Source organism: Orussus abietinus, unplaced genomic scaffold (genome assembly GCF_000612105.2).
Source record: "Orussus abietinus isolate OABI.00-Male unplaced genomic scaffold, Oabi_2.0 scaffold16, whole genome shotgun sequence".
Taxonomy (NCBI): domain Eukaryota; kingdom Metazoa; phylum Arthropoda; class Insecta; order Hymenoptera; family Orussidae; genus Orussus; species Orussus abietinus.
In genome coordinates this window covers 853,956-876,599 of record NW_019394714.1, presented here as the reverse complement: position 1 = coordinate 876,599, position 22,644 = coordinate 853,956, and the positions used below count along the sequence as shown (strand labels likewise).

Below are 22,644 nucleotides of genomic sequence, written 5' to 3'. Positions count from 1 at the left end.
GACAGTTTGCATCGCCTCTCCTCGCGGGACGCTCGGTAGGTTCTTCGAAATAGGTCGCTCCGCCATTTTCAAATTTCCGTGTACCCGTTGCCAATGTCCATTCTCGAGTTCTCCCCGCTTATTGTAACGTCGAAATTATCCTGGAGAGGGTACAATGGGGTTATTAATAATTAATCTAATTCCGGATACGAACGACTCGCCTGGAAGAGCCGCAGAGGACTGTCATGGCGGACTTTTTGGACGCTCGTTCTTACAGTCGGACCCGTCCCGTTTGGTTCACAGCTTGTCAGGGTGTCCAAGGGCGGATCGCTCCCAGATCCAGGCCCACTCTCAGGAGCTGAAGTGTCCCACACCAGGGTGCGATGGGTCTGGCCACGTCACCGGCAACTACTCCTCGCATCGAAGTCTCTCCGGGTGTCCCAGGGCGAACAAGCCGAAGAGCAAACCCAGGGATGGCCAGGACTCCGAGCCGCTGAGGTTGGTCCCGAATTACTCAAGTTTTCCTCGTGGATGTCGGAAATATACTCGGTAGTTTCCTGTAAATTCCCAAAGGGTGCAAAAGGGTCAGGTCGACGGAAGACGTTGAAAAAATGTCGACGCGAAACTGTTAACAACAACGACGTCGCCTCGTTGTACCTCGGGAGAAATGAAAGTTCTTAAATATTTTTTCACTCCAAAGAATAATTATCTCACTCCGACAAGCATCAATAAATCGTCATAATTCCGAGGTAACGTTCCATACAATTTAATCCAGTTTTAGTGAAATAATTATCTCTCGATGAGATCTTCCGAGGGTGGAAGTTTCTTCTTTGCATTTTTAAACTAGTCTCCAGTGCCACGACGTGATGTCAAAAAGACTGTCAATAAATTCCCGTAGATTCATTCCGTCTCCCGTCGCTGTTTCTCGCTAAAAAATGTATTTGGCTCGAAACTCTACCGAGTTTCTTGATTCGCGCAAAAGCGCGGATCAATGGAAAGCGTTCCAGAGACATTGATAAGAAAGAAATGGCGCAAAATAGCGACCGGAACGTTTCCCTCGACCAGTTCCAAGTGCGACCGATCACCTCCTAGGGCCACCTTCGACCGATCGAACTAATGTACGGCGGTTTACCCTCGTTTCACGCTTACTCCGTGTGGATGGATAAATGACGGTGGTTTGGGCGGCAGGTGTCCAATTCCAGGTTGCGACGGATCGGGACACGCGACCGGGAAGTTTCTGTCGCACCGCAGGTAAGACGATCTTCGGCGTTAACAGGTGTTCGGCTTATCAATGACCACCGTCGCCGGCAGAAGCGATGCCACTTCGCTAGTTCAATAAAAAAAAAAAAAATGCGCAAACCTCGAAAAAATAAAATCCCCCTAATAAATCCCGGCGTCGACGGAACCCCTGGAACAAGAACCCAGCCCCATGGCTGTGACGATACACGGCATAAAAATTCTATCGCCAAGGGGGTTCCGTCGACGACCCGCAACGGCGACATGGAAGCTCCCAGACCCGCGATCGGGTGGGGAAAAAAATACTAGCGGGTCCCCGGGGCCGGCGATAAACTACGTGTTCGGTGTTTGCAGCGCTTCCGGGTGCCCCATCGCCAACCGGAACAAGATGCGCGTCCTGGAGTCGGGCGGGACGGTGGAGCAGCACAAAGCGGCCGTGGCGGCAGCAACGGCGATGAAGTTCGAGGGTGTCAGTTGTCCAACGCCAGGGTGCGACGGGGTGGGCCACATAAACGGGTCCTTCTCGACCCACAGGTCCCTTTCCGGGTGTCCCATCGCGGGACACGCCGTCAAGAAGCCGAAGTTCGACGACATGTCGGGCATGTACAGCAAAGGAATCACCGGTGAGGGCATACCGAGTAATCCTCCCTTTACGCTCGTACGTCTACCTATATCCCTGTACACGGGGTGGGTCCGAGTTCCCCCTTGGAAGTCGTGCCTCCTGCTCGCCGCCGTCGCCATGTCGTTCTCCGGGAGTCTCTTCCACGTTTCCGCCGCAGCTGGGCGGCGCTTTTTCCTCTTCCGTTCCCCGTTTCTTTCGTGGTGCGCCAAGTGCAGCCCCCGCCCGGGGGGGTGCATCCAATGAATGATCGATTCGGCCGCGATAATCGTTCCCGCAGAGACGGCGCAGAAGTCTCGATGGGCAGGTACGCTCCTTCGTTTTCGCTTATTTTCCACCCCCTCGGCCAATCCGGCAACCCGGAGAGTCGCCCACTCGCGTCTGCGCGCCGGGACGCCTACTCCTCCGCTCTCGTGCAACCAGCGAGTCCATATCGATGCACCGGGGCGCCCTTATCGCGGCGACCATTTTCTCCGGAAATTCGACGCGCGCCGGTTTGGCCCGTTAATTGGAACGGCGACTTGGAAAACGGGAAGGGCGACCTCGATGACTGGGTCCAACCCCGATGCACCTCCACCGGAGGATGCCGGATGAACGACGTGCCGGTTTGCATCCATCTAATGACCACTAGGTCCTTATCGATATCATCGAAAGTCTTTTCGTCCCGTTAAGGGGATGTGACATAGTGGCATCCTTAAGCTGAATCGTTCATGAATCTTTTCTCCAAACTGGGTGTACCGATACAAACTTTACAACGCGAGTATGAAGGCTACAAGGAAGGTCCTGACGCTCATGAAATTTCACTTTAACGAAATATTTGAAAAATGTCTATAAAATTAAAAAAAAAAAAAATGTTGAAATTTCCATGGGTGTCAGGATGCTCCTTATAGCCTTCACTTTCACGTTGTAAAGTTTGAATCGACCCGGTACACCCAGTTTGGAGTAAAAGTTTCGTGAACGAGAATTCTTTGGGAGCACTTTCACATCCCCTTAAGGGGAATATTTTTCCAATGGACGGTCGGGTGAAGATTCGGCGGCTTGATTTTTCCAAAAGCGCTGGCCGTGAGTCGTGGACCAAGTTTGGGTCCTTTGACGTGTCCTGGTGGCCCTTGGTCCGGGATCCCCTGGTTTCAAAGATTGAGCCTTGTGATTATATGGATATAGGTACACGGTTTACGTGGCACGAGTGCAACTTGCGAGCGCTATTTGCGAGTCAGCCTTGGATATATTAGTACTAGGCGTAGATATTATGTTAGAGCGCGCGATATCGTAACTTTATTTGCAGATTTGTGCATATTTGACCTTGTAATCAGACCTTGTGCTGTGCTATGCTCTGCTCTGCTCTCCACGCAATGATGTGCTGTCATACCAATGAGGTCAACCTCTCTCTTTCTCTTTGTTTCCGTTTCTCCCCCTGTTACAACTTCTCTCTGTCTTTCGACTTTAGACTTTGATTCCCGTCTGGCCTCTTCCGTTCTCTTTCTCTCTCTCTATGTTTTTCTCTCTTTTTCTTCTCTTCCACTCTGTTTGCGTTTCCTCCTCCTCCCTTCGCCAAGGTTTTTCCTTGTCCGAGCTGTCGTTTTCTCCAGCACTCGGTTGGTACAGGTGTCCCCTGGCGTTGGCTGCGATAACTAGCCGCGTTTAGTGCGACACAACGACGAGCCTGTGGAATGACAGATCGTCATGACACGTCGGTTAATATTGACATCGGACATCGAAAAGCAAGAGGGGTTGACCACTGATGAAGTCCGGTGTGCACCTGGCCGGGAGTTTTCAATATTTTCAACGTAAAGATTCAAAGGTTTACCTTATCTTTCGATGTCTTTTAACATAACCTTAAACGTGCTCTAGACGTCGATCCCATGTAACACTCAAAAGTCCCACGTTCAACGGTCGAGGTCTGGTCCAGGCCAAACTTGACGGCGGTCAACCCATTAATTATTACAGCAAGACACCTGTACGTAACGCAAGGGCTCTCCGTCTTCCTTTTTCTTTCTTCTATCTCTCTCTCTCTTTTTCTCTCTCCGAAAGAACTCCCTCGGTCCCGTCGAGCGCTCCCTGCAAAGCGCCCTTGTGTGCAAGAAACAACCCTAAAAGACAAAACGAATTGAATCGCCATTATGATGAACAATAATCTATTCTGATTTATTCTGGGATCATGATCAGCTCCTTTCCTGAGCTTTGAGGAGAACATTTACTTTTGAAGGTAAGGGACTGACGTACTCGCCACTTGTTCTATGTGTTTTCGATGTTACATACAGATCCACGAGTGTCTTACAAAACGACGTCCGAGTGTTGGCACCCGCGTCGCGTAATTCGTTGGTCTTGTCGGTTGGAATGTCTCGAAAGATCTCACCACGTTAACGTCTCGATAGCTAGCTTCGACCGAACCGTCGAAGGCACGCCAACACTCAGGGTCACCCTCCGTTGTCTACATCTGGTATGATGGCACCTCACGCAAACTCCCAAACTCCATTTTCATCCCTGCCTCGTGTAGTGCAAACCAGGGGTTGAAACCGCGTCGGAAAGGCGCCGACTTTTGCCGCGACCGGGTTTCCTGGTCCGACCGAAGCCTAGCGAAAGTCGGCATCATCGTCGGCATAACGATCTCGGTTAGCCTGAAAATAAATCACAGGACGCTGCGGTTTTCGATCCCTGGTATGAACCGACCGCCGCCTGGTCCTTAGCAAATGCGTAAGTACGATAAGGAATTTCTATAATCGCAAAGCTTGGATCTATTACCTGATTTTTTATCGGCCGATCTTCGATAATAGGTCACTTCGCGATCCGGGAGTCGAGGGAGCTTCGTTTCGCGGTCGCGCGCGAACGGTGGCGCCATCTAGCGGTGGGGCCGGCAACACCGTAGCCAACCTCATCCCCGGACCGGTAAAGATGAACTCCGGAGGTGGCCGCGATGTACTTACTAACTTGCTGGCGACCGGTCACTTGACGTGTCGGTTACTAGTAAACTCGGCATCCCTTCCTCTCTCTTTCTCTCTCTCTCTTTCTCTCTCTCCTTGAATAGCACACGTCGAAATTCGGCATGTTAGAGGTTACGCGGGTACCGATCGCTGACTCGCGAGGAAATAGATTATTAACCGATCCCCGATCACTCTTCCCGCTAGCTGCCGTCTCGAATTAAGACTTTCCATTTCTTGCACCTTTTCTCTGACTCTGCCTCTCACTTTCTCTGTATCTGCCCGACCATTCGTTTAGTTCCCTTGAGTTGTCCGCCTCGGTATCTCCCGTCCCGTTCTGCAGCAGCCAGTTATGCTTCTGTAAATGGTCGCGTTACCGACCGTCGATATATTCCGGGGCTCGGTCGACACTTAGGAGCTCGTAGTTCCCTGGTGAATGTTGCTTGAAGTTCGATGCAAATCCGATAGATGGAAGGACCGAGGTTTACCGCTATTCTATGGCCTAACGTTTACAAGGGAAAATCTGTCGAAATTCATAGTATGTCCGGGTTTTATCGAGCCTTTCTATTTACAGGTGACGCCGCAAATACGCAAGTTATCACTTTCATAATAATAAATCTCGATGGCGCGTCTCTCGATAACGGAGGATAACGCCGCAGCGGACGGCGCGATCGGTTTCCATGAATCATTCATGAAAGTTCACCATTCCTTTCAAACGTGGAAACCTTTTGAACCTGGTGGCGCCATCCTACGACGGAAGGCAAAACTGGCGATTCGGTTCCACAATGTTTCCACTTTCGCTCGGTCATGTTCGTTTCGAGATCTGCTAGCGAACTATGTCTAGGGTTGTGAATTTCGGCAGAGAAACCCTCCCTCGCTTTTAAGGTCCTCGACGGCCCTCTGAACAGAATTTGTCGTTCCCCCAGGGGTGGACGCCGGTGGTCCGGCGACTCAGGGTGGAGCGATAGGAGCAGGCCCTGGTGGACCGAGCGGTAACGGGTCCGCCGGTCAGGCCCAGGGCGAGGATCTCTACACACTCGAGGCCGAGATCACGGAACTACAGAGAGAGAACGCCCGCGTCGAGTCTCAGGTCCTGCGCCTCAAGTCCAATATCACCGCCATGGAGAACCAGCTCAAGCAGGGTGACAAGGTGCGTTCCCCATGTCGGTAAAGTCGCTCCCTCCAATTCCTCTTGGTGTCCATCCAAGCTGAAGACCTCGGATCCAAATACAAATTTCTCGCTAAAAAATACATTTATCTCAAAACTCTACGGAGTTATTCTCGCTGTTACGGTGCGATTCGATACATGATATTAATCGTTAATTTCTAGGAGACCTCCGCCATAGCGCACCGGAATAACAACCTGAACGAGTACTACCAGTCGCTGCGCGAGAACATGTTCTCCCTGCTGGAGCACGTGCGAATACCGAGCGTGCCTGGCGGTCCCCAGGAGAAGATTGGCCACGAGAACTTCGACAGCTACCTGACGAAACTGCAGACCCTCTGCACGGCCGACGGTTACTGCGCCGACGAGAGCAACCGGCCGATCTACGAGACGGTGAAGACCGCCCTCCAGGACTTCACCGTCCTACCCACGCCCATCTGAGAGTACCCTTAATGCTCGCTCATCGACCAGCGGGACTCATCCGCGGCCTACTGATAAGGATGAAGGTCCTTCGACCTCGTCCTGGTGGTCGAGGTCGCCGGTACCGCGACCGGGACCCGGCGCTCGCGTTCGCCGAGAACCCTCGAGTGTCCTGGAGGATCCACGACGAAGATTAAGATTAGAAAAGCAACCGGACGATCCGCAGGCGATGCGGAACGTCCGCGGAATATCCCACCGGGAGGGACTTGGTGCCTGTACATAGAGGAGAGCGCACTTGTACATACCCTAGCCGATAAGTCATTTATATATTACGGTACGCGCGACATAGGTATATCGACAACGAGGTGATTTTCATCGGTGTAAAAAAGGGGTCTAGCTTAGTTGTATATCGGACATTGGAGCTCTTGCTGCGATAACTGTTATCACCGTTACTGTTACCATTATAATTAGGGACTACCCCCGAAGCGGTCGCCGCTAGTATCGACGCCTCCACCGCTGCTATTGCTATCGCTATTATTGCTACCGTCTCTATTACTACTACTCCTCGTATCGTACTAGACTACTCTACCACCGCCGATTATTATTACCGTCATCTCATCGTCATCATCGTTATTATTGTTACCATTATTGCTACCACCGCTACTACTTCTATCATTACGGAGACTAGGATTAATGGTAAATCGGTATACCGAGACGAGGTGCACCCGAGGAAACGTTTGTTCATAGGCTGTATATACGTATACATATATGTATCTACAAGAGTGACGAGGAATCCGGTGGCGAGGCGCGGCCGCCATTTTGTCTTCGTCTGATTACCGCGAGCGCGGCTCCCGACCGGGTTATCACTGTAGCTGTCGTGTATTATATCGAATTCATTATCATCCTCGAGCGGTAACGGATTCACTCGAGGCGAGAATACTCGTCGAATTTCCATTTCGAATAGGGCTAAGCAAAATGGCGGAACGAGGGTAGATAAGGATTAAAAAGGAAAAAGCTCCTTAGATAAGGATAAAAACCGGCGATATTTGCGCATCCATCGGGCCGTTTCCTGGGCGAATGGGAAACCCGAGCACTGGGAGAAACGCGACCTAGACTCCGCTCGGGATGGATTCTGCCAATTCCAGAAATATTGTGAGAATCGGCGAGAGGCCATTGTCGCGGCCCTCGCTAAAGGGACGTCAAAATGGCGGACGATCGCGTCCCTTTCCCGCGGTGCGCGCGAAGAGAAGAGAAAAATGTAAAACTGCCCATCGAAGGGGAGGCATGGCGTCCGTAGGTACTCGTGTTATTATTCGACCTTCGAGTTAAGTGTTTTCTAGTTTTCGGGGCTTTACTTTGGCCGAGTGGCCGCTAAAATCCCTGTTCCATTCGAGCCGACGCGCACTCTCGTGCAGGTCTTATTGTTTGCGTTGACGATTAATTACAACGAGCCAAAATGGCGGATTAACCGAGGCACACCGCCGAGGAATTGGCGAGCCCATTTAACGTTTCTACCTTGTTAATTCTCGACCTCGATTCTTGGATGGATCGAAGCGTCGAATGTATGAAAGAAATCTAAAGAAATCAGAATGAGAGAACGTAGAACCGTGACGCGTTCGATGGATCCAAGATGGCGGTCGAGGAGTTCCCGTATATTTTTATCGATTAGTTAGTGAATTAATCGCCGTCTTCGTGGCTATTCCGAGGGCACCGGCGACGTCGGGCGGTGCGCAACCGCTTCTTCGGCGAGATTCTAGTCAGGACGTCCGGAGAGTTGGCGGGGACGACCAAATCCCGCTAATCCGGGCGCCGAAGAAGATGGAAGAGAGAAGAAGCGAAAACTGCGGACGGTCGATGGAAAATGGACGGTGAGTTGAACGCTCGCTAAAGACATGTCGTTCTACACGCGCGTCCACCGCGAGTGACTTTTACCACGGCTACTAGAGCGTGATAAAATGTATATAAAGGGTGTAGAACGAGGATCTCTCAATTAACGAGGAACCCAAGGCAGAAGATGGTTACCGTGAATTCTAATTTAATCAGCACCGTGTACTGAGAGTAATAATAAACTAAAGGTAGCGATAGTCGAACGGTATCATGACTGATCTTGATAATGTTATCACTTGTGTTGTGTTATCGCCGTCATCACGGGTCTCGTCGTCACTCCGAGTCATTATTATTGCTCTTGTCATTGCCGGTTACGCTGTCGACATTACCGTTAATTTTTTTGTTTCCAGCGTTACTGCTGTATTGTTGCCGATAATCGAGTACACTGTATAAGTTCGTAAGGTATGCTTTAAGTGAGCATCAATGTTACTTTGTTTGAATAAAGGGTATTTATCGATGAACATTCTGGAGCGATTCAGATGCATGTAAGAGTGCTCTTGTACTCAGGTAAGTGTACACCTCCGATTATTGGTTTTCATAACGCCTGGGGAAAACGCACCACCGAGGACACTCGGTACGTTGATGGCTTGCCTTGACATCTGTTAAACAGTCTTCTCCGTGTTCGACATTTTTATTGCCCCTAAATGCACAGTCCGGGTGCCACATTTTCTGGACAGACCTTTTTCCGCCATTTTTCTGCAAAGCCTTCAAAGTAAGACACGTTAGTCCTCGTCGGTAGTTGGTTTTTAACCGTGTGGATGGGTTGCACTTACCACCGCCCTGAAAAGTTTCTAATATTCCAGTTGAAGGTGACGATAATCACAGCCAAGGCAGGAACGCGTCGAGGAACTTCATGGCTGTCTCCAGGCCGACGAAACAGGCCGCGTTAGCAGGGAACGCCCGGATCATCACCGGGCCTACTCCCCGATACATTACCAGGAGACCCTCTTGTCGCACCAGCTCTGGGAAAAGAGATCGAACCCCTCGAGGGTACGTCCCGAGAGGTGCGGTCTGCAAACGAGACTTCATTACATCGGCCGGCATCCCGACCACCCAGTTCATGATCCCGGCGCAACCACCGGCTACCAAAGGCTGCCACATCGCCGCCTTTTAACAAAAAACAGGGAAAAAAAATAATTCATGGGAAACGTCATTGTACCGAAATATCAGGATTTTAAGTCCACTGCAAAGAAATGTCGAGAGGGCGCCCGGAGACGTCTGGCTCTACGGGAGGTCGACATTTATTTGGGGTAGGAAAAATGTCGATTTCACTGGCCATGACCAGACCCATCCCGAAGGAACAAGTGTTGAACACGTGGGCCGATCGCGTGTCTGGACAGCGAAGCGCCCGTTTTGGAAAAGCGAACCAGAGGAAGAGGACTACCGAAGTCCTCGTTTGATCCTACCTCTCCGTAAGTCCTGGCGAGAAATTCGCCGATGGTTTCATAGGTGAAAAAGTATACGCCGGTGGCGGGGACGTCCCTTAACAGAGTGGCGCAGGTCCCGACGTAGAAGTTCCGAATTCCACCCTCTTTCCACAGCTTGACGGCGCAGTCCGCAAAGCCGGTATACTTCCTGGAGTCGACAGCCTTGAGGCGTTAAAAAGAAATCCCGGTTACCGATACGTCCTCCCTCCTTTATCGGAATCCTCCTGGCATACCTGCACCTGCAGGAGACATTTAATTCGCTCCCCTGGCACCGTAATCACGGTCGTACAGGCCCCACTGAACATGCCTGCGAGGACGAGCTGCGGCCTCGTGAGGACCTCCTGATCCGGCTTGCTGACAAGTTTCTTGCCAAATCCGAACCCCAAGAAGGTTATCGAAAACATGGGGACGATCGACAGCAACGGTGCACTCATGCCCTGTAAATGCAATTTTCAAGCTATACTCGAATCGTTATGGTAGGACATATTGAATGCATGCATAATGGTCAATTATGGGAATTATCCCCGCAGGTATGCGACCAGGGTCTCGGTGCGGCCCTTCGGAATTTCCGCGAACCCCCTGGACGGCGCCAGAACCGGACGCCTTTCCGGAATACAATAAATCCCGAATTTTGCACCCGGAATTCCCCACTGGTCAGGTATCATTAACGCCACCGAGTCGACCCAGTCGGTTCAGGTTCCTCGACCAGTAAGTACTGCGTGAAGAGCTCCTCAGTCCTGCTTTAAACTCTGCCACGTCCAGAACTTCGATTAATAAGTGAAGTTCTAATTTCGCAGCTGTAGCGATAAAGTGGAGTGAAGGAAAGCCGTGGCTGAGATGTCTGTCGTGGCTCCCGGTGGACGCCGACCAATCGGCTGTAGGAGGAACTAAGTCCTGACAAGAGTCTTCAAGGAAGAGTTGAAGAACCCTCCGACAGAAATTTAATTACACGTACCTATTTTATACGTATTACTGTAGCTGTAATTTGTACCTTGTACAGTCCCAGAGGTCCTTCTCTCGTGAGAATCTTCTGCACTGCGTCTACCGTGCCTTTGTATTCTTCCGGCCTCGTTTGTATCCTAACTTTGATCGTGTCTAAAGGATGTCCACTTAACACCGTGCAGACTCCTCCGAAAGCTCCAGCTAATCAATTGAAATTTAATTGATTTAATGAGCTATCGAGGTTAGCGTTTTCATGTGCTGGACAGTATGCAATCGCGTATTTCATTTTTACCTATTAAATATTTTAAGGGACTGCGCTCCTGCGACATGTTGAGTAGTCGAGCCTCTCGAGCTTTGCATAATATCCACTCTTTTTCTGCCAGTCAGAATATTTTCTGCGACCGAACTTCATTAGCCTTATAACCTGCCTTCCGCATCCATCAGTGCGTATCAAACTCCAATTTCGATGTGACATTCAGACAAATGATGACTGTAACTTCCGAACATTATGCATGCGATATCCAAAGGCACGATTCGGCGAAAGAACGTAAATTTAAATTTCGCAAAATAAACGCGAGGTGCAGGTGATTCCAAAAAAAGAACACAGAAAAACCCTGGAACCTGTTATCATCCCAGGTGCGAATTGAATAAATTAATTTTCAGGACACCAGCCGTTTAATTGGCCAGGGCGAGGACGATGCCGCGAAGGAGGAGAGTTTGCACCGCTAAAAGGAAAAAGGCAAATCTTATCGGTGCGTATGACAAAATTAATGCACCGGAGTTCAATACTTAATACGTATTGCCTCATTGCTTGACCTGATCCGAATAATTGCGTTGCAGGTGGACCTGACAATATCCGGAATGAACGGCAGGTGAGTGAACAACTCTCTCATGTTAAGAGCAATCTGCACGCGCCGATCGTGCAAAAAAAATCGATTATCACCGGCTTTTCGGTTATCTCTGGGCCTGGCTTCAATGTATGTAGCATAGCCGTTAATTACTTGCACATGAATTTATGTCCGCTGTAACTTGGCACCAGGTGGTTATCCTTTAGAATTAAAAATTCAAGCATATGCGAAAGTCCACGAAGAGTGGGGTTGATTTGCACCCCGCGACGAATGAAAAGCTCAGAAGGTAGGTCAGCCACATGACAATGTCAAATTCCGTACCGATGCTTCAGTCTCGAGCTGTTCGCCACCTTGATAGGATGGCTACGGTCGGTAAACATTGTTGCAACCCGGGGAACCGCACTGACCATCCGGTCGTGGATGGTAACTTGCGGTCCGTGTCTCTCGCCCTTGCGAAGAAAAGCCCCTCGCTGAAACCAGGGGATTTGATCTGCCACAACTGCCGGTTGAGAATCAATTATTTTCTCCTTCCTCCGGATATCCGGTGTCTGAGTAGAAAAGAAAACCACAAACCGTCTAAGCTCTTGGGAGTAAGTTGATAAACTTAAGCAGATACAGCTACCCAGGAACTGCACTCTCGTGCAGGCATTAAATAAAGGCCTCGATGGTCTCCCCAGGCATGGTGTTCGTGTTAGTGGCAACTGCCAAGATCCATGTCAACATCGTGGGGCGCAGTATGTCGTATCCTCTGTAAACTAAGCGTACGCTAGAAAAACGGATCGACACGTAAACATTTAGGAATGGATTCTGAAGACCACAGAGATTTTGTAAACATCCTCAAACCCTTTACATCTTCTAGCGCTGATACGCCTTGAGACGTGGTCCTGCTTTCCAATCGTCATGTCAGTCATAAGTACGGCTGAAACCCGATGCGCTGTTTATGCTGAAAATTCCGTTCTTATTACTGGCTGTGGCTAGGCATCTGCAGTCTCCGCAAGACTGATGCCTTTGCACCGCAAGCTAATACCTACGGAGGGCAGAGTTCATTAATCGGAAACGTTGCGATATTCTCAGTAGATTACCGTGGACAGGATATAGCTACTTGAACTGTTCGTCGGCAAATTTCTGCTTGCCGGATGTAATTCTACCTAATGCGCCGAGGTTTCTCAACGCCGGTGGTCTTCTCATGCTGTCAATGCTGACAAGGCGATTTGAATTACAGGCGCATTCGTCCCGCCAGTGGCCTCTTAACTTCCGAAATAGGGGTAGCGCTAAAACGCGGGAAATACCCTGTTCGAAAAGGATGGAAACATCTGAATGAGCAATAAAATAACGGTTTTGAAAATTGAACTAAAAGTTGCTTCGTCCGAATTTATGGCCTTGAAACAATTTTATAACGGGAGCTGGCATTAACAATAGCCAAATTTTCTTAATAGTACTATTATACCTTCTAGTTGTGAATGCCGGCAAACCTTTTATTGTTCCCATTGGTTACCGTTAAACATTTCCATCTATTCGGTATGTTTTCAAAATGGAGCAATCATGACCTACGGTTGTCTTCCTCTTACTCGGTTTTTCCGGCATGTGATTCTCTTCTTCCCTCCTCTCCTCGGTGAAGCGACGTTATCTATCCGCTTCACTTGCCTGCATCATTAGGTCCATCACGTGACCTGCCGAGTTACCGCGCTGTCCTTCTCGCACCCACTTGAAACACGAGTGCGAGAGGAACGCCGCGATGCGCGCGCGACATGCGGGTCTCCCGGGCGGTCTCTCTCTCCACAACCCCTGGGACGCAACTAGACAACCCAACGCGAGAATACGAGCCGTCGCTGCTATCGCGCGAATGGGCGCCATCTTTAAAAGTATAAGAAATAAGAAAAAATCTCCTACCGTATTAAATTTCACTCTTCCCACTAGGAGCGACGAGCCCGTTGGTGCTATTTCGCGATTTATGGCGCAATTCAAGAATGAATTTAAAAATAAAATTCCTCAAAGTAGGGGTGAAGACCGGACCAATCGGCAACGTTCTTTGCAGTGTGACATCACGCGACCCCCTCGACGCCTCGAGTCGGAGTCTCCTTTTAGATCAGTCGTGACTGCTGACTGGTCGTGACGGTTTCACGTGGTCATAGCGCGCGTAAGTTGCGCGCCCGCGTTTCACGTATTTGTTTAGACGCTCATTGTCATGACCGTCTCGCCGTGGAGACAATATTGAGGAGTGCCTTGCCAACGGCCATCGAGTGCCTCGGAAACCGTCGATCGCATCGTCGCAATCGAAAGTATCATTCGATGCACTTTGCAAGCCTAACCTAACTTGTCGTGGAAAAAAGATCCATCGGCCCGAACGCGTCATTTCTGCAGTGTTAATTCTGGCGACGAACGATCGACGGCTGCAGTTCGATTGCGCGGATTTACGCAGATTCCCGCGAACAAATCGGAGGTCGATCTAGGGTCGATTTAGGATCGATACGGGCGGCAGCCAATCACGACGCGCCGTCACCCTTGCGGCTCGCTGATTGGCCGACGCGAGCGTAAGGGAATCTCGCGGGCTGACGGCATTGGTTTTGTCTTTCGGTTGTCGGCAATTATGACGAGAGGATGCTCGCGGCGAACGACGCGGCTCCGAGGCTAGACAATTTCGCCCTGAAAGAATGGCTCCGGCAGGCAGAGCCGCGCATCCCGCGCGCCGTTCTTCTCCAAAAGGTGCTTCCCAAATTAAAATCATGCCATTTATATTAATTACTATATAAGTAACAGGGCAGAGGTTATGGCAGTCCCCAAAAGCCATATCTCGTTTAAACGGCGCGTCAATTCCGTAGAGGTAAAAAGTCGGAAGTCCATCCGTGGAAGCTTGTAGAAAACGTGAAATTAAAATCAGACGGCAAAAAGAGCCGCCATATTGGAAAGGCTAGACCGAAGACCGTTTGTACAAAAATACACATATTTCTTCTGAGGATGTCCTCGAGGACCCTTTTTCGTCCAGGAGCAATAAACTTGGGAAAGGTTACTTATATATATTTAGGTGCCGAATCAGCGATAAGGCCTGAAGGGTGCAGACCAGGGCGGTGTCGGCTATAAAGCGGTTTATCAGTCCCAGGGTCCTTATCGCTAAATGCCCGTCCTTCCTGAATGGTCACGTTCTCTTTACGAGCATGTCATTAAGCGAGGAACCAAGTCCGGTATCCCTCATCTCATGTTTATGTTTTAGCTGAAGAACAACCTGGAGAAGCTGGGCCTCGACAAGGCCGACGTCCACCGAGGGCTGCTGCAACTGATGTGCAGACCACGGGTGGTGTTGGAACGACGTCCCCTCTCCGCGATACAGGGGTAAGACCAGGGTCTGGTAATTTAGCGATTTTCGAGGTTTATCCACGTGTATTACGTAACAAACTACGTAGTTTACCATGATGAGTAACATGCGTATAAAATTACAGACGTATTATGCGTTGGAATGTGCGTATATTATATGACTCATTATACCTACACCCAACTCAGGGTAAACCCAATGCCCTAGTTTATGGTAAAGAAAAAAAAAATCCTTTCAAAAAGCCGAAGAAAAACGAGACTAGGGCTCGATCCGGTTCGAGTAGTTCGGAATTTATGAGCGTCGAGGGGATTCTAACCTCGCCTTGAATCGAAGACAGAGACGGATTCTTCGACCGAGCGAACCCGAGAGAAACAAACTGGTGGACCTCTGTTTCTCCGTCTCTCTCTTACTCGCGTGGATCACGTGTCGCTTAGGGTCTCTCGAGTAGGCTTAGTATTACCCGCGGTTCCGGGAAGTCATAAACTCTCGGGGACGCACTCGTGTAGCCCCACCGACCCGGCCAATCGCAAGCCCTTCGACGGGCCCCTCCCCACTTCTTGGACGTTCGCGAGCCTTTTCGTTTTTCTGCTGATCTTTTCGCTCCTCGGCCGCAGTACGAGGTGGTTCGTTGATCGAAGTTCACCGTCGCGGGTTTCGTCCTCTCGTGGCGGTCTGTAAACTTCATTTATGTATTCCACGACTGGTCGCGTGCCGCTCGGCGTATTCGCCGACTGCGGATGGAAGAGACACGCTTTCAAAAAGCCCGCGTCGGCCGACCACTTGTGCGCAGACCTATGGAGGACGACTTCGCGCAGGTAACTACTGCGCAGGCACGTGCGCATATTTTTGGCGGCTTTGTAAACATGTAGCGAGGGAAATAGCTTTGCAAGTTTTTTATTTTTTTTTTATTAAGAGTTGCATTGCGATAGCGCCGTTTCCGCAGAGTAGATTATTAAGCGGAAACGGAACGGGGGAAGATTGTTCAGGTTAGGGGCGTTGCGATAATCGTGGGTTGCGTGAAACTCTTTTTTTACTGTGATTAGTTGAGCTCGGGTTTTAAGAAAATTTGTGTTACGTCGGGGAAAATTTAAATAACTTACGACTGAAGGTAGAAAATGTATGGTCAATAGTTTTAGGACTTGGGATTTACACGTTTTTAATTGCTTGCAGATGTCAGGTGTCTCGAGAGGACAGGAAGTTGTCTGCCACGGATGACAGGAAGTCACACAGGAGCGACAGGATCAATTTACACCACTATCGCAAGAGAGATGGACGTGATAAGAGGAATGGATCCGAGAAGAGCACGGACTGTGGGAGCAACGAGAACCACTGTAGCAGCGAGTACAGGAAACACGATAACACCGATGGACGTGACAGGATTGGCGAATGCGAAAAGAGTAGTGGATCTATGAGAAAGGAACAGCAAGAGTTGGCGTCGAAGAAAGTGCATTCGATGCCGGAGTTAGATGACGGGCCATGGGTACATCTAAATAGCTGCGTTGCACAAGTTGATAGGAGAAAACAATCTCTTAATGAAAGGACTCGTACTGTCGAGGTACAGAGACAATCTTATGCCAAATCTAGCGCCGAAGTACGTAAAGCTGACTCGAGCGTCCCGGAAGTTGGTTCACCGGGTAATGAGATATCTTACAAGCACCTCGCGAAAATGGCAAAGGAGAAAACTCAAAGAAGTTTGGGGAACGACGATAGGATATCAAAGTACAAGTTAATTGAGCAAGATAAAAGTAGGGATAAGCTCAAAAGACACTTGAGTACAGAAGAAACAACGCTATTTCCTACAGAAGCCACAAGTGCTTTGACAGTCATATCTTCCAGTATTTTAAGGGTACCTGATGAAAAAGTCAGGAAACGAGAAGGAAATAGAGAAAAGAGACTGAAGAAAAGTTCACATGACAGAGAATTGATAACTCATTCTAAAAGACCTGCCAATATTATCAGGATCACTGTTTCTAGTAAATGCAGAGTATCTGATGAAGGATTGAAGAATGTAGTTGAAGAAAGAACTCAGCCCAAGGAGAGAATTCCAGAAAAGGACTCGAAAAACATTTCTCCACAGCGAGGTAGCACAGGAAGCAGCAAGGAAACTTCTTTTCTATGTCAGAGCAAAGTGGAAGAGCCAAGAAAGGAAAATTTTGATGATCTTAAAACAAATACACAAAAGGAGGATTACAAAAAAGAAGGAAAGTATTTTGGCATCAAACATAAAAAAATTGAAGAAGGCAAACAAGGTGAAATAAAAGCACAAAAGAGAAGAAGAAGACACGAAAAATATCGTCAACTCTTTGGTGACATGACGTCAAGCGATGATGACGAAGAAAGTAAAGTAGATCGTTATGTATCGAAAAAGAAGTACATGTCTGTGCATGATTCTGTGAAAATGGTACCAAAACATGGATTGCCATCTGAAGACAAATATAAAAAAAGAAAAATATCACCTGATTCGACGAAAGAAGATATTAAATGTAGAGTTTCACTTGAACCTTTAAGTTTGCCAACGGTGCACCAAAATGAGAAAATTAGTCCAGTTGCAATACTTTCGTCAGCACAAAAGAATAATAGAGTAGGCATCGAGTCTCCTAGTCTTGACAGTGACAGGATCGATCCTTTGGTAGAGAATAACATGAAAGAAAAAGATATGGATTTGGAAAAGTGTCCAACTCCTCGGGTTCTACCTGACAGTAGTACGTGCTCCAGTGATGTGGAAATCCAGCCGCATCAAAATAAAGTAAATAATGAAACTGGAAACACTAGAAGTGTAATTAGACTAAATCGTCAGTCAATAGAACGGTGTTCAACTCCAAGGCAAGCACCTGATTCATCTATGCCACAGGAGAAGGATGATCTTGATCAGTCAGGTTCATTAATAATGGATTTCGACAGTCCTTCCGATGCCGACCCAAATTCCCCAGCCTGTAGCGATGACATTGACAAAAACGTTGAAACTCCAAAAATAGTATCTACTACAGTTACCAAACCAGCACAGATTCCAAAGGTTGCCTCAAAAAATTCCAATAATTCTACTCTAATTGATTCAGCAGCGCAACAGGATTTATATCAACTTCTCAACATGGACATGAACGATGGATGTAAATTCACCCTTAATGGAAACGTGCTCAGTATCCAGGAATCGAAGCAGTCAGGAATCAACGAAGGAGCATTAGGTACCTCAAAAGTATCGACAAATGATGCATCTATTAAATCAAACTTATCAGTGTCTAGTCAAGATAAGTTAACCAATGACATGATTAATGTCCAAATTCATAGCAATTTAAGGACTAAAGCGGCCATTGAACAAACTGTAAGCAAAGCTGTACCTAGTCAAGATAAATCAACCACTGAACCCTCAAATACTTCAATATCGAAAGATTCAGTTGCTTTAGAGCTGAAAAATGCTGATAAAGATATTGACAAAACAATCTCCATTAAGCAGGAAATCAAAGTAGAACAGACAGAGAAAGACTTGGAAGAAAATCTTCAGAATGCCGGGGAACTTAATAAGGATACTACGAATCAAAGAACAAATAAAAAAAATTCGTCGAATGTAGAAGGTCCCAGTATAAGTACTTCAAATGAGATAGTTACCGAGTCCAGTACTGTTAACAAGGATTTGTCCATAGAGCATGCTGCAAATAAGGAAACTGCCCCAGAGCAGTTCGCTCAGTCAGTTGCACTGCCTCGGCTGCGGGTACTTCATCCAAGGGAGCTTGGTTCTAGGTGGGCTCCTACCCCGATGCCTTCTATTTCAGAAAACTCCTGTAGCCCTGAAACTTTAAATCAGAACATGAGTCGACAGTTTACAGCTAGTTCATGTGATACAAGCATGAGGGCTCAGGTTTTTACTTCACAGATGCCTTGTACAGTGGCTGGACCTCAAGATGTGTTGTCGAATACATGTACCAATTCTCAGCAACTGCAAGCATCGTTCACTGCCTCTTATAACCCTAACGTGCAACAATCAGTTTCTGTGACTAACAAGGATAGTGGTCTAACACAGGCTATCTCATCAATCATGAATTATCCAACAATGGTGGAAGTGATCAATTCTCTCATTACATCTAACATGAAGACTCAGAATCCTACAATGAATTATAGTCAACAGGCTTCTACTTCGTCGGTATCATACAATCCCAACGTTCAAGCATCCAGTGCATCCAGTGCATCTGGTGCACCTGGTGCACAATTAATTTCACAAGGAAGCGCACATGGACAATTTGTCTTGACCTCGCACCAAGAAGCTCCTCTCAATGTTAAGCAGCAAACACCGAATACTTTACCTGCCACATCCATGCGACAAGCAGTTCCTCCGTCTGTCCAGTGTTTGCAAACATCCATACCAACCGCTCATCAATCTTCTTCCAGTAGTGCAATAAAACCATCCCTGCAACAAAATATTCATAACGTTGCTACGTATCACCGTCAACCACAAGTGTCTCACAATCTTAACTTCAATCAGCAGCAATCTGTTCTTCAACATCACGTAAATAATTCAGTAGAGCAACAAACTCTCGATAGAGAGAGGGAAGATGCCTTAATGGAGAAAATTCTTGTCAACATCATCGACATCAGGCAACGAGCACAGAAGCAAAGGATCCTCAAAGCACTCTCTGTGCAGAACCCGCACAATAATGAAATGTTTCAAACATATCAAGACTTGTACACCAGTTGCAAAACTTTGAATGGTTACTTGATGCAACTAGCGACACTGATAGGCACGGTGGATAATACTTACCTACTACAGTATACTTTGACATCCGTGAACAACAGGCTAAAACAGGCTAGATTAATTCCATTAACAATGAATGAGTTTATAGAAATGTCTCACTATAGCCAGGTGTCAAATAAACCTTCACCTCCACCTCCATATGAAAAAGTCCATTTCGGTACAGAAGGTGCTTCTAGAGTGCAATGTGTTTCTTCTATGCAAAATGCTGACACAAGGGAAAGTGGTATTAGTACTCAGTCTGATTCGATGAAGAAAACGCAAGGTGTTAACGCAAGAGAGAGTCCCGCAACGTACCAAGTTCTAATAAACTCTCCAGTGATATTTACTGAATTACAGAAGATCATACTAAACCAACAGATACTGGCCTACAGGGAAATATGGAAGACGTCGGAAAGGCTGTATAGGGAAATAGAAAAGGTGCAGCAGCAATCGCAGCAAAGGTCTCGCAGAGAGCAACAAGGGAAGCTAAACAAAATGCAGAAGGGAAGCGTCATTGAGTCTGCCAAGAAAAAGAGACAATTCAACGATTTAAATGGTAATGTCGAGGGGAAGAGAGTGAATCTGGTGCAACAGGAAATGGAGAGTTCCTGTCAAGAAAGGTCTTTGTTAAGCTGTTTGGAGCAAGTGGTAAATGATGTAGCAACTGGATGTAGCAATACAAACAAATCGGTGCCTACATCAGTATTGAAGGAAACACAGGAGTTAACGTCAAAGCAAGTACCAAAGCAAGTTCCGCAAAGACTGCCGAGTTTAGTATCGAAACAAGTACCTGAGTCAGTGCCTGAGCCAATGGTGCTGCCACAGGAGCAGCATCCAGAGTGCCTTAGAGAGATCAATGATCCTTCGGAGATTGAAGTTATCTTTGAGCGTAAGGTATCACATGATTCTGTTTTAGTGACGCTTAAACCCAGAGAGGTCTCCGAACAAGCAAACAGTTTATTTAATAAGGCATCGCAATCCATAGAAGTGCCTAGTATTTTAGATGTTCGGTCTATACCTGAAGATCAATTTTATAAAGTAGGTGAATCGGGAGAGTTTTCAGAAGTAGTCGATAATTTAAAGCTAGATAAATTCAATAGGATAAGAATCCCGGAAGGGAGAGGAAAAGACTGTCCGAGTGTATCGGTAGTGCAAGATAATGAACAAGTTAACGATGAGCGGAATGGTACCCGAACAGAAGAGAGGTCAGACCAAAACAGATTACAGGAGCAAGAGAACGCAGATAAGAGTGATGGTGGAGATAGAAAGACGCAGGATCAGGAAGATGGGGATGAAAAAAGTCAGCAGCAAGAGGATGTAGTCCAAGATGAATGGGAACAAGAAGATAGAAACCGAGGCAAGCAGAAGAAACAGGATGAGAGCAAACATAATGAAAAGCAGCAAGAAGAGATAGTGGAGCACGATAAAGCAGAACAAGGACAAGAGGAAGATACACGATGTCAGGAAATTGTGGAGCAGGAAGAGCCATTGAATCTGGTACATGAGTCAAATGAGCGGAATTCAAAGAATAAAGAGTGTGATAAACGAATGGAAGAAAATATGCCTAGCGAAGGAGAAACGGAAGAAGTACTCGATGCCCAAACAGAACAAAATGATGCGGATGATGAAAACCAGAAGCTCTGCTTATACTGTAACGAGAGAGGGAAGGTTGTTTGCGGTGTGTGTTATAAAGCTCCATATTGTTCAGTAGAGTGTCAAATACAACACTGGAACAAAGAACACCACTATATTTGCGTACCGGCTGCAGGTGTCATGCACACTGATGAAGCATCCCAAAGTAATCACAACTCTTCTGATACATTTTCCACAAGTTCCTCATCCTGATAATTTTCCCATGACTACTGTTTAATATATTGTTCGTTGTAGCTTTTCTAAAAAATGATTATATAAATGTTATTACCCTCATCTCTTTATAAAAGCTTTTATTACAAACAGCAATGTTTCTGTGATGTTTCTATTGTTAGCATAAGTGTTAATAACGCATAATACAATTTAAATAAGAGAGTTTTCGATTTTGTACCTACTGTTTTATTTAATCATTCCTCTACAATTGATGAAAACCTGGTTTTCCTCTTTTGTTCCCATAACATAACTCAGTTAAGAACTGGTGCCTTGTAATTCATATATTTAAATGACAAAAAGTAGAACAAGAACCTGGAATGCATTTTTGCAAGTTTTAAAAACATACGGATGGTGTCACACAACTGAATTTATTTTATGACCAGATTTATTTCCTTATAGTTATAAATAATGTACAGGCTTTTGTGTAGATTGACAATGGTTACAGAGGCTGCTACTACAACCGATAATGTTGTAGTGACTATTTGAAAACCACGTGTCTTACAAGTCTTCTTCATAACCAGTAGGCAGAGCATTCATTTTGGGATTATGGAAGAGAGTGTGATTTCCATCACCCCATGGGAAAGGCTGCATAAGAAGAACATGTGATAGAAAGTTTAGATCGCCAAATATGAAAATGTATCGTGATCTCCCTGCGAAATATGAATACTACGTACTTTGTTTCGAATCCTTAAGTGTTCGTATGGAATAAATTCAGGTCTCTTTCCATGCTCTTTCTTTTCTTCCATGTACGCATTGATCATTACAAGTACCAATGCTGGCCCGGCTACGAAGAACGTTAGTCCCTTCCAAAGCGTAACCAGTTTTGCTGGAAGAAAACGCGTTACATAATTCCCGTGTAAAAAGGGAGGAATTTTTAAAAGGATCCGTACTTGTGTTAAACGGTATTGTTATTAACTGAGAAACAAAAATACATGAGGTAGAAATGAAACAAATGACAGATTTTCGAATGGTAGAATTAATGCGTAGTTTTGCATGGTGCTCGAACGTACTCTGGATGCATTTAATTCAGTATCGAAATCAAACTCACGGTTGGGTTCAGGCATTCCCACAGCCTCATAAACGGTTTTCTTGAATCCTGGCGGTGGTGTTGAATATTTGCGGACGGTTGTCCGAAGCAACGAAAGCGGACGAATCATTTTTCCTAATTTTACCGAACTCTAGGTAGAAATCTGGGATCTCGACTTCTTCTCGAATTAACAGTCACGGGTTCAGCTGGGATTAGAAGGTTATGTCGCTACGAAAAGGCGAGACTACTGAAACTCATTGCATCGATTCCATCCAAAGATGGC

At 47.1% G+C, this 22,644-nt stretch overlaps 4 protein-coding genes across 6 annotated transcripts in view; 2 read left to right on the top strand and 2 right to left on the bottom strand.

The window, feature by feature from the left end:
• The window catches only part of LOC105696735 (mucin-12), a 32,232-nt gene extending 25,872 nt beyond the window's left edge, over positions 1–6,360 (top strand). The window contains exons 13-17 of the mRNA XM_023433095.1: positions 283–477; positions 1,168–1,230; positions 1,570–1,838; positions 5,679–5,902; positions 6,083–6,360. Of these exons, the coding sequence (XP_023288863.1) occupies positions 283–477; positions 1,168–1,230; positions 1,570–1,838; positions 5,679–5,902; positions 6,083–6,358 (1,027 nt within the window). The 3' untranslated portion in view covers positions 6,359–6,360. The remainder of the gene's footprint in view (positions 1–282; positions 478–1,167; positions 1,231–1,569; positions 1,839–5,678; positions 5,903–6,082) is intronic.
• A 1,765-nt stretch (positions 6,361–8,125) lies between these two features.
• LOC105696868 (mitochondrial carnitine/acylcarnitine carrier protein) lies at positions 8,126–11,844 on the bottom strand. The gene is made up of 7 exons (XM_012419665.1): positions 11,763–11,844; positions 10,886–11,083; positions 10,643–10,794; positions 9,885–10,088; positions 9,631–9,813; positions 8,998–9,331; positions 8,126–8,929 (listed from the first exon to the last, which is right to left on the bottom strand). The coding sequence occupies exons 2-6, from the start codon at positions 10,920–10,922 to the stop codon at positions 9,044–9,046; spliced, it is 864 nt and encodes a 287-aa protein (XP_012275088.1). The 5' UTR covers positions 10,923–11,083; positions 11,763–11,844; the 3' UTR covers positions 8,126–8,929; positions 8,998–9,043.
• On the top strand, positions 11,600–21,511 carry LOC105696866. Of its 3 annotated transcripts, none has more exons than XM_012419656.2 (3): positions 11,600–12,031; positions 14,650–14,768; positions 15,919–21,511. In XM_012419656.2, exons 1-3 carry the CDS (start codon positions 11,741–11,743, stop codon positions 21,314–21,316), a joined length of 5,808 nt encoding a protein of 1,935 aa, XP_012275079.1. In that variant the 5' UTR covers positions 11,600–11,740; the 3' UTR covers positions 21,317–21,511. The 3 variants fall into 3 exon arrangements, with proteins under 3 accessions (XP_012275079.1, XP_012275080.1, XP_012275081.1); XM_012419657.1 differs by lacking the exon at positions 11,600–12,031 and adding an exon at positions 13,545–14,144; XM_012419658.2 differs by lacking the exons at positions 11,600–12,031; positions 14,650–14,768 and adding an exon at positions 15,308–15,563.
• A 177-nt stretch (positions 21,512–21,688) lies between these two features.
• On the bottom strand, positions 21,689–22,575 carry LOC105696870 (cytochrome c oxidase subunit 6A1, mitochondrial). Its single transcript, XM_012419668.2, has 3 exons — positions 22,383–22,575; positions 22,009–22,160; positions 21,689–21,919 (listed from the first exon to the last, which is right to left on the bottom strand). Exons 1-3 carry the CDS (start codon positions 22,489–22,491, stop codon positions 21,833–21,835), a joined length of 348 nt encoding a protein of 115 aa, XP_012275091.1. The 5' UTR covers positions 22,492–22,575; the 3' UTR covers positions 21,689–21,832.
• Between the last annotated feature and the right edge of the window lie 69 nt (positions 22,576–22,644).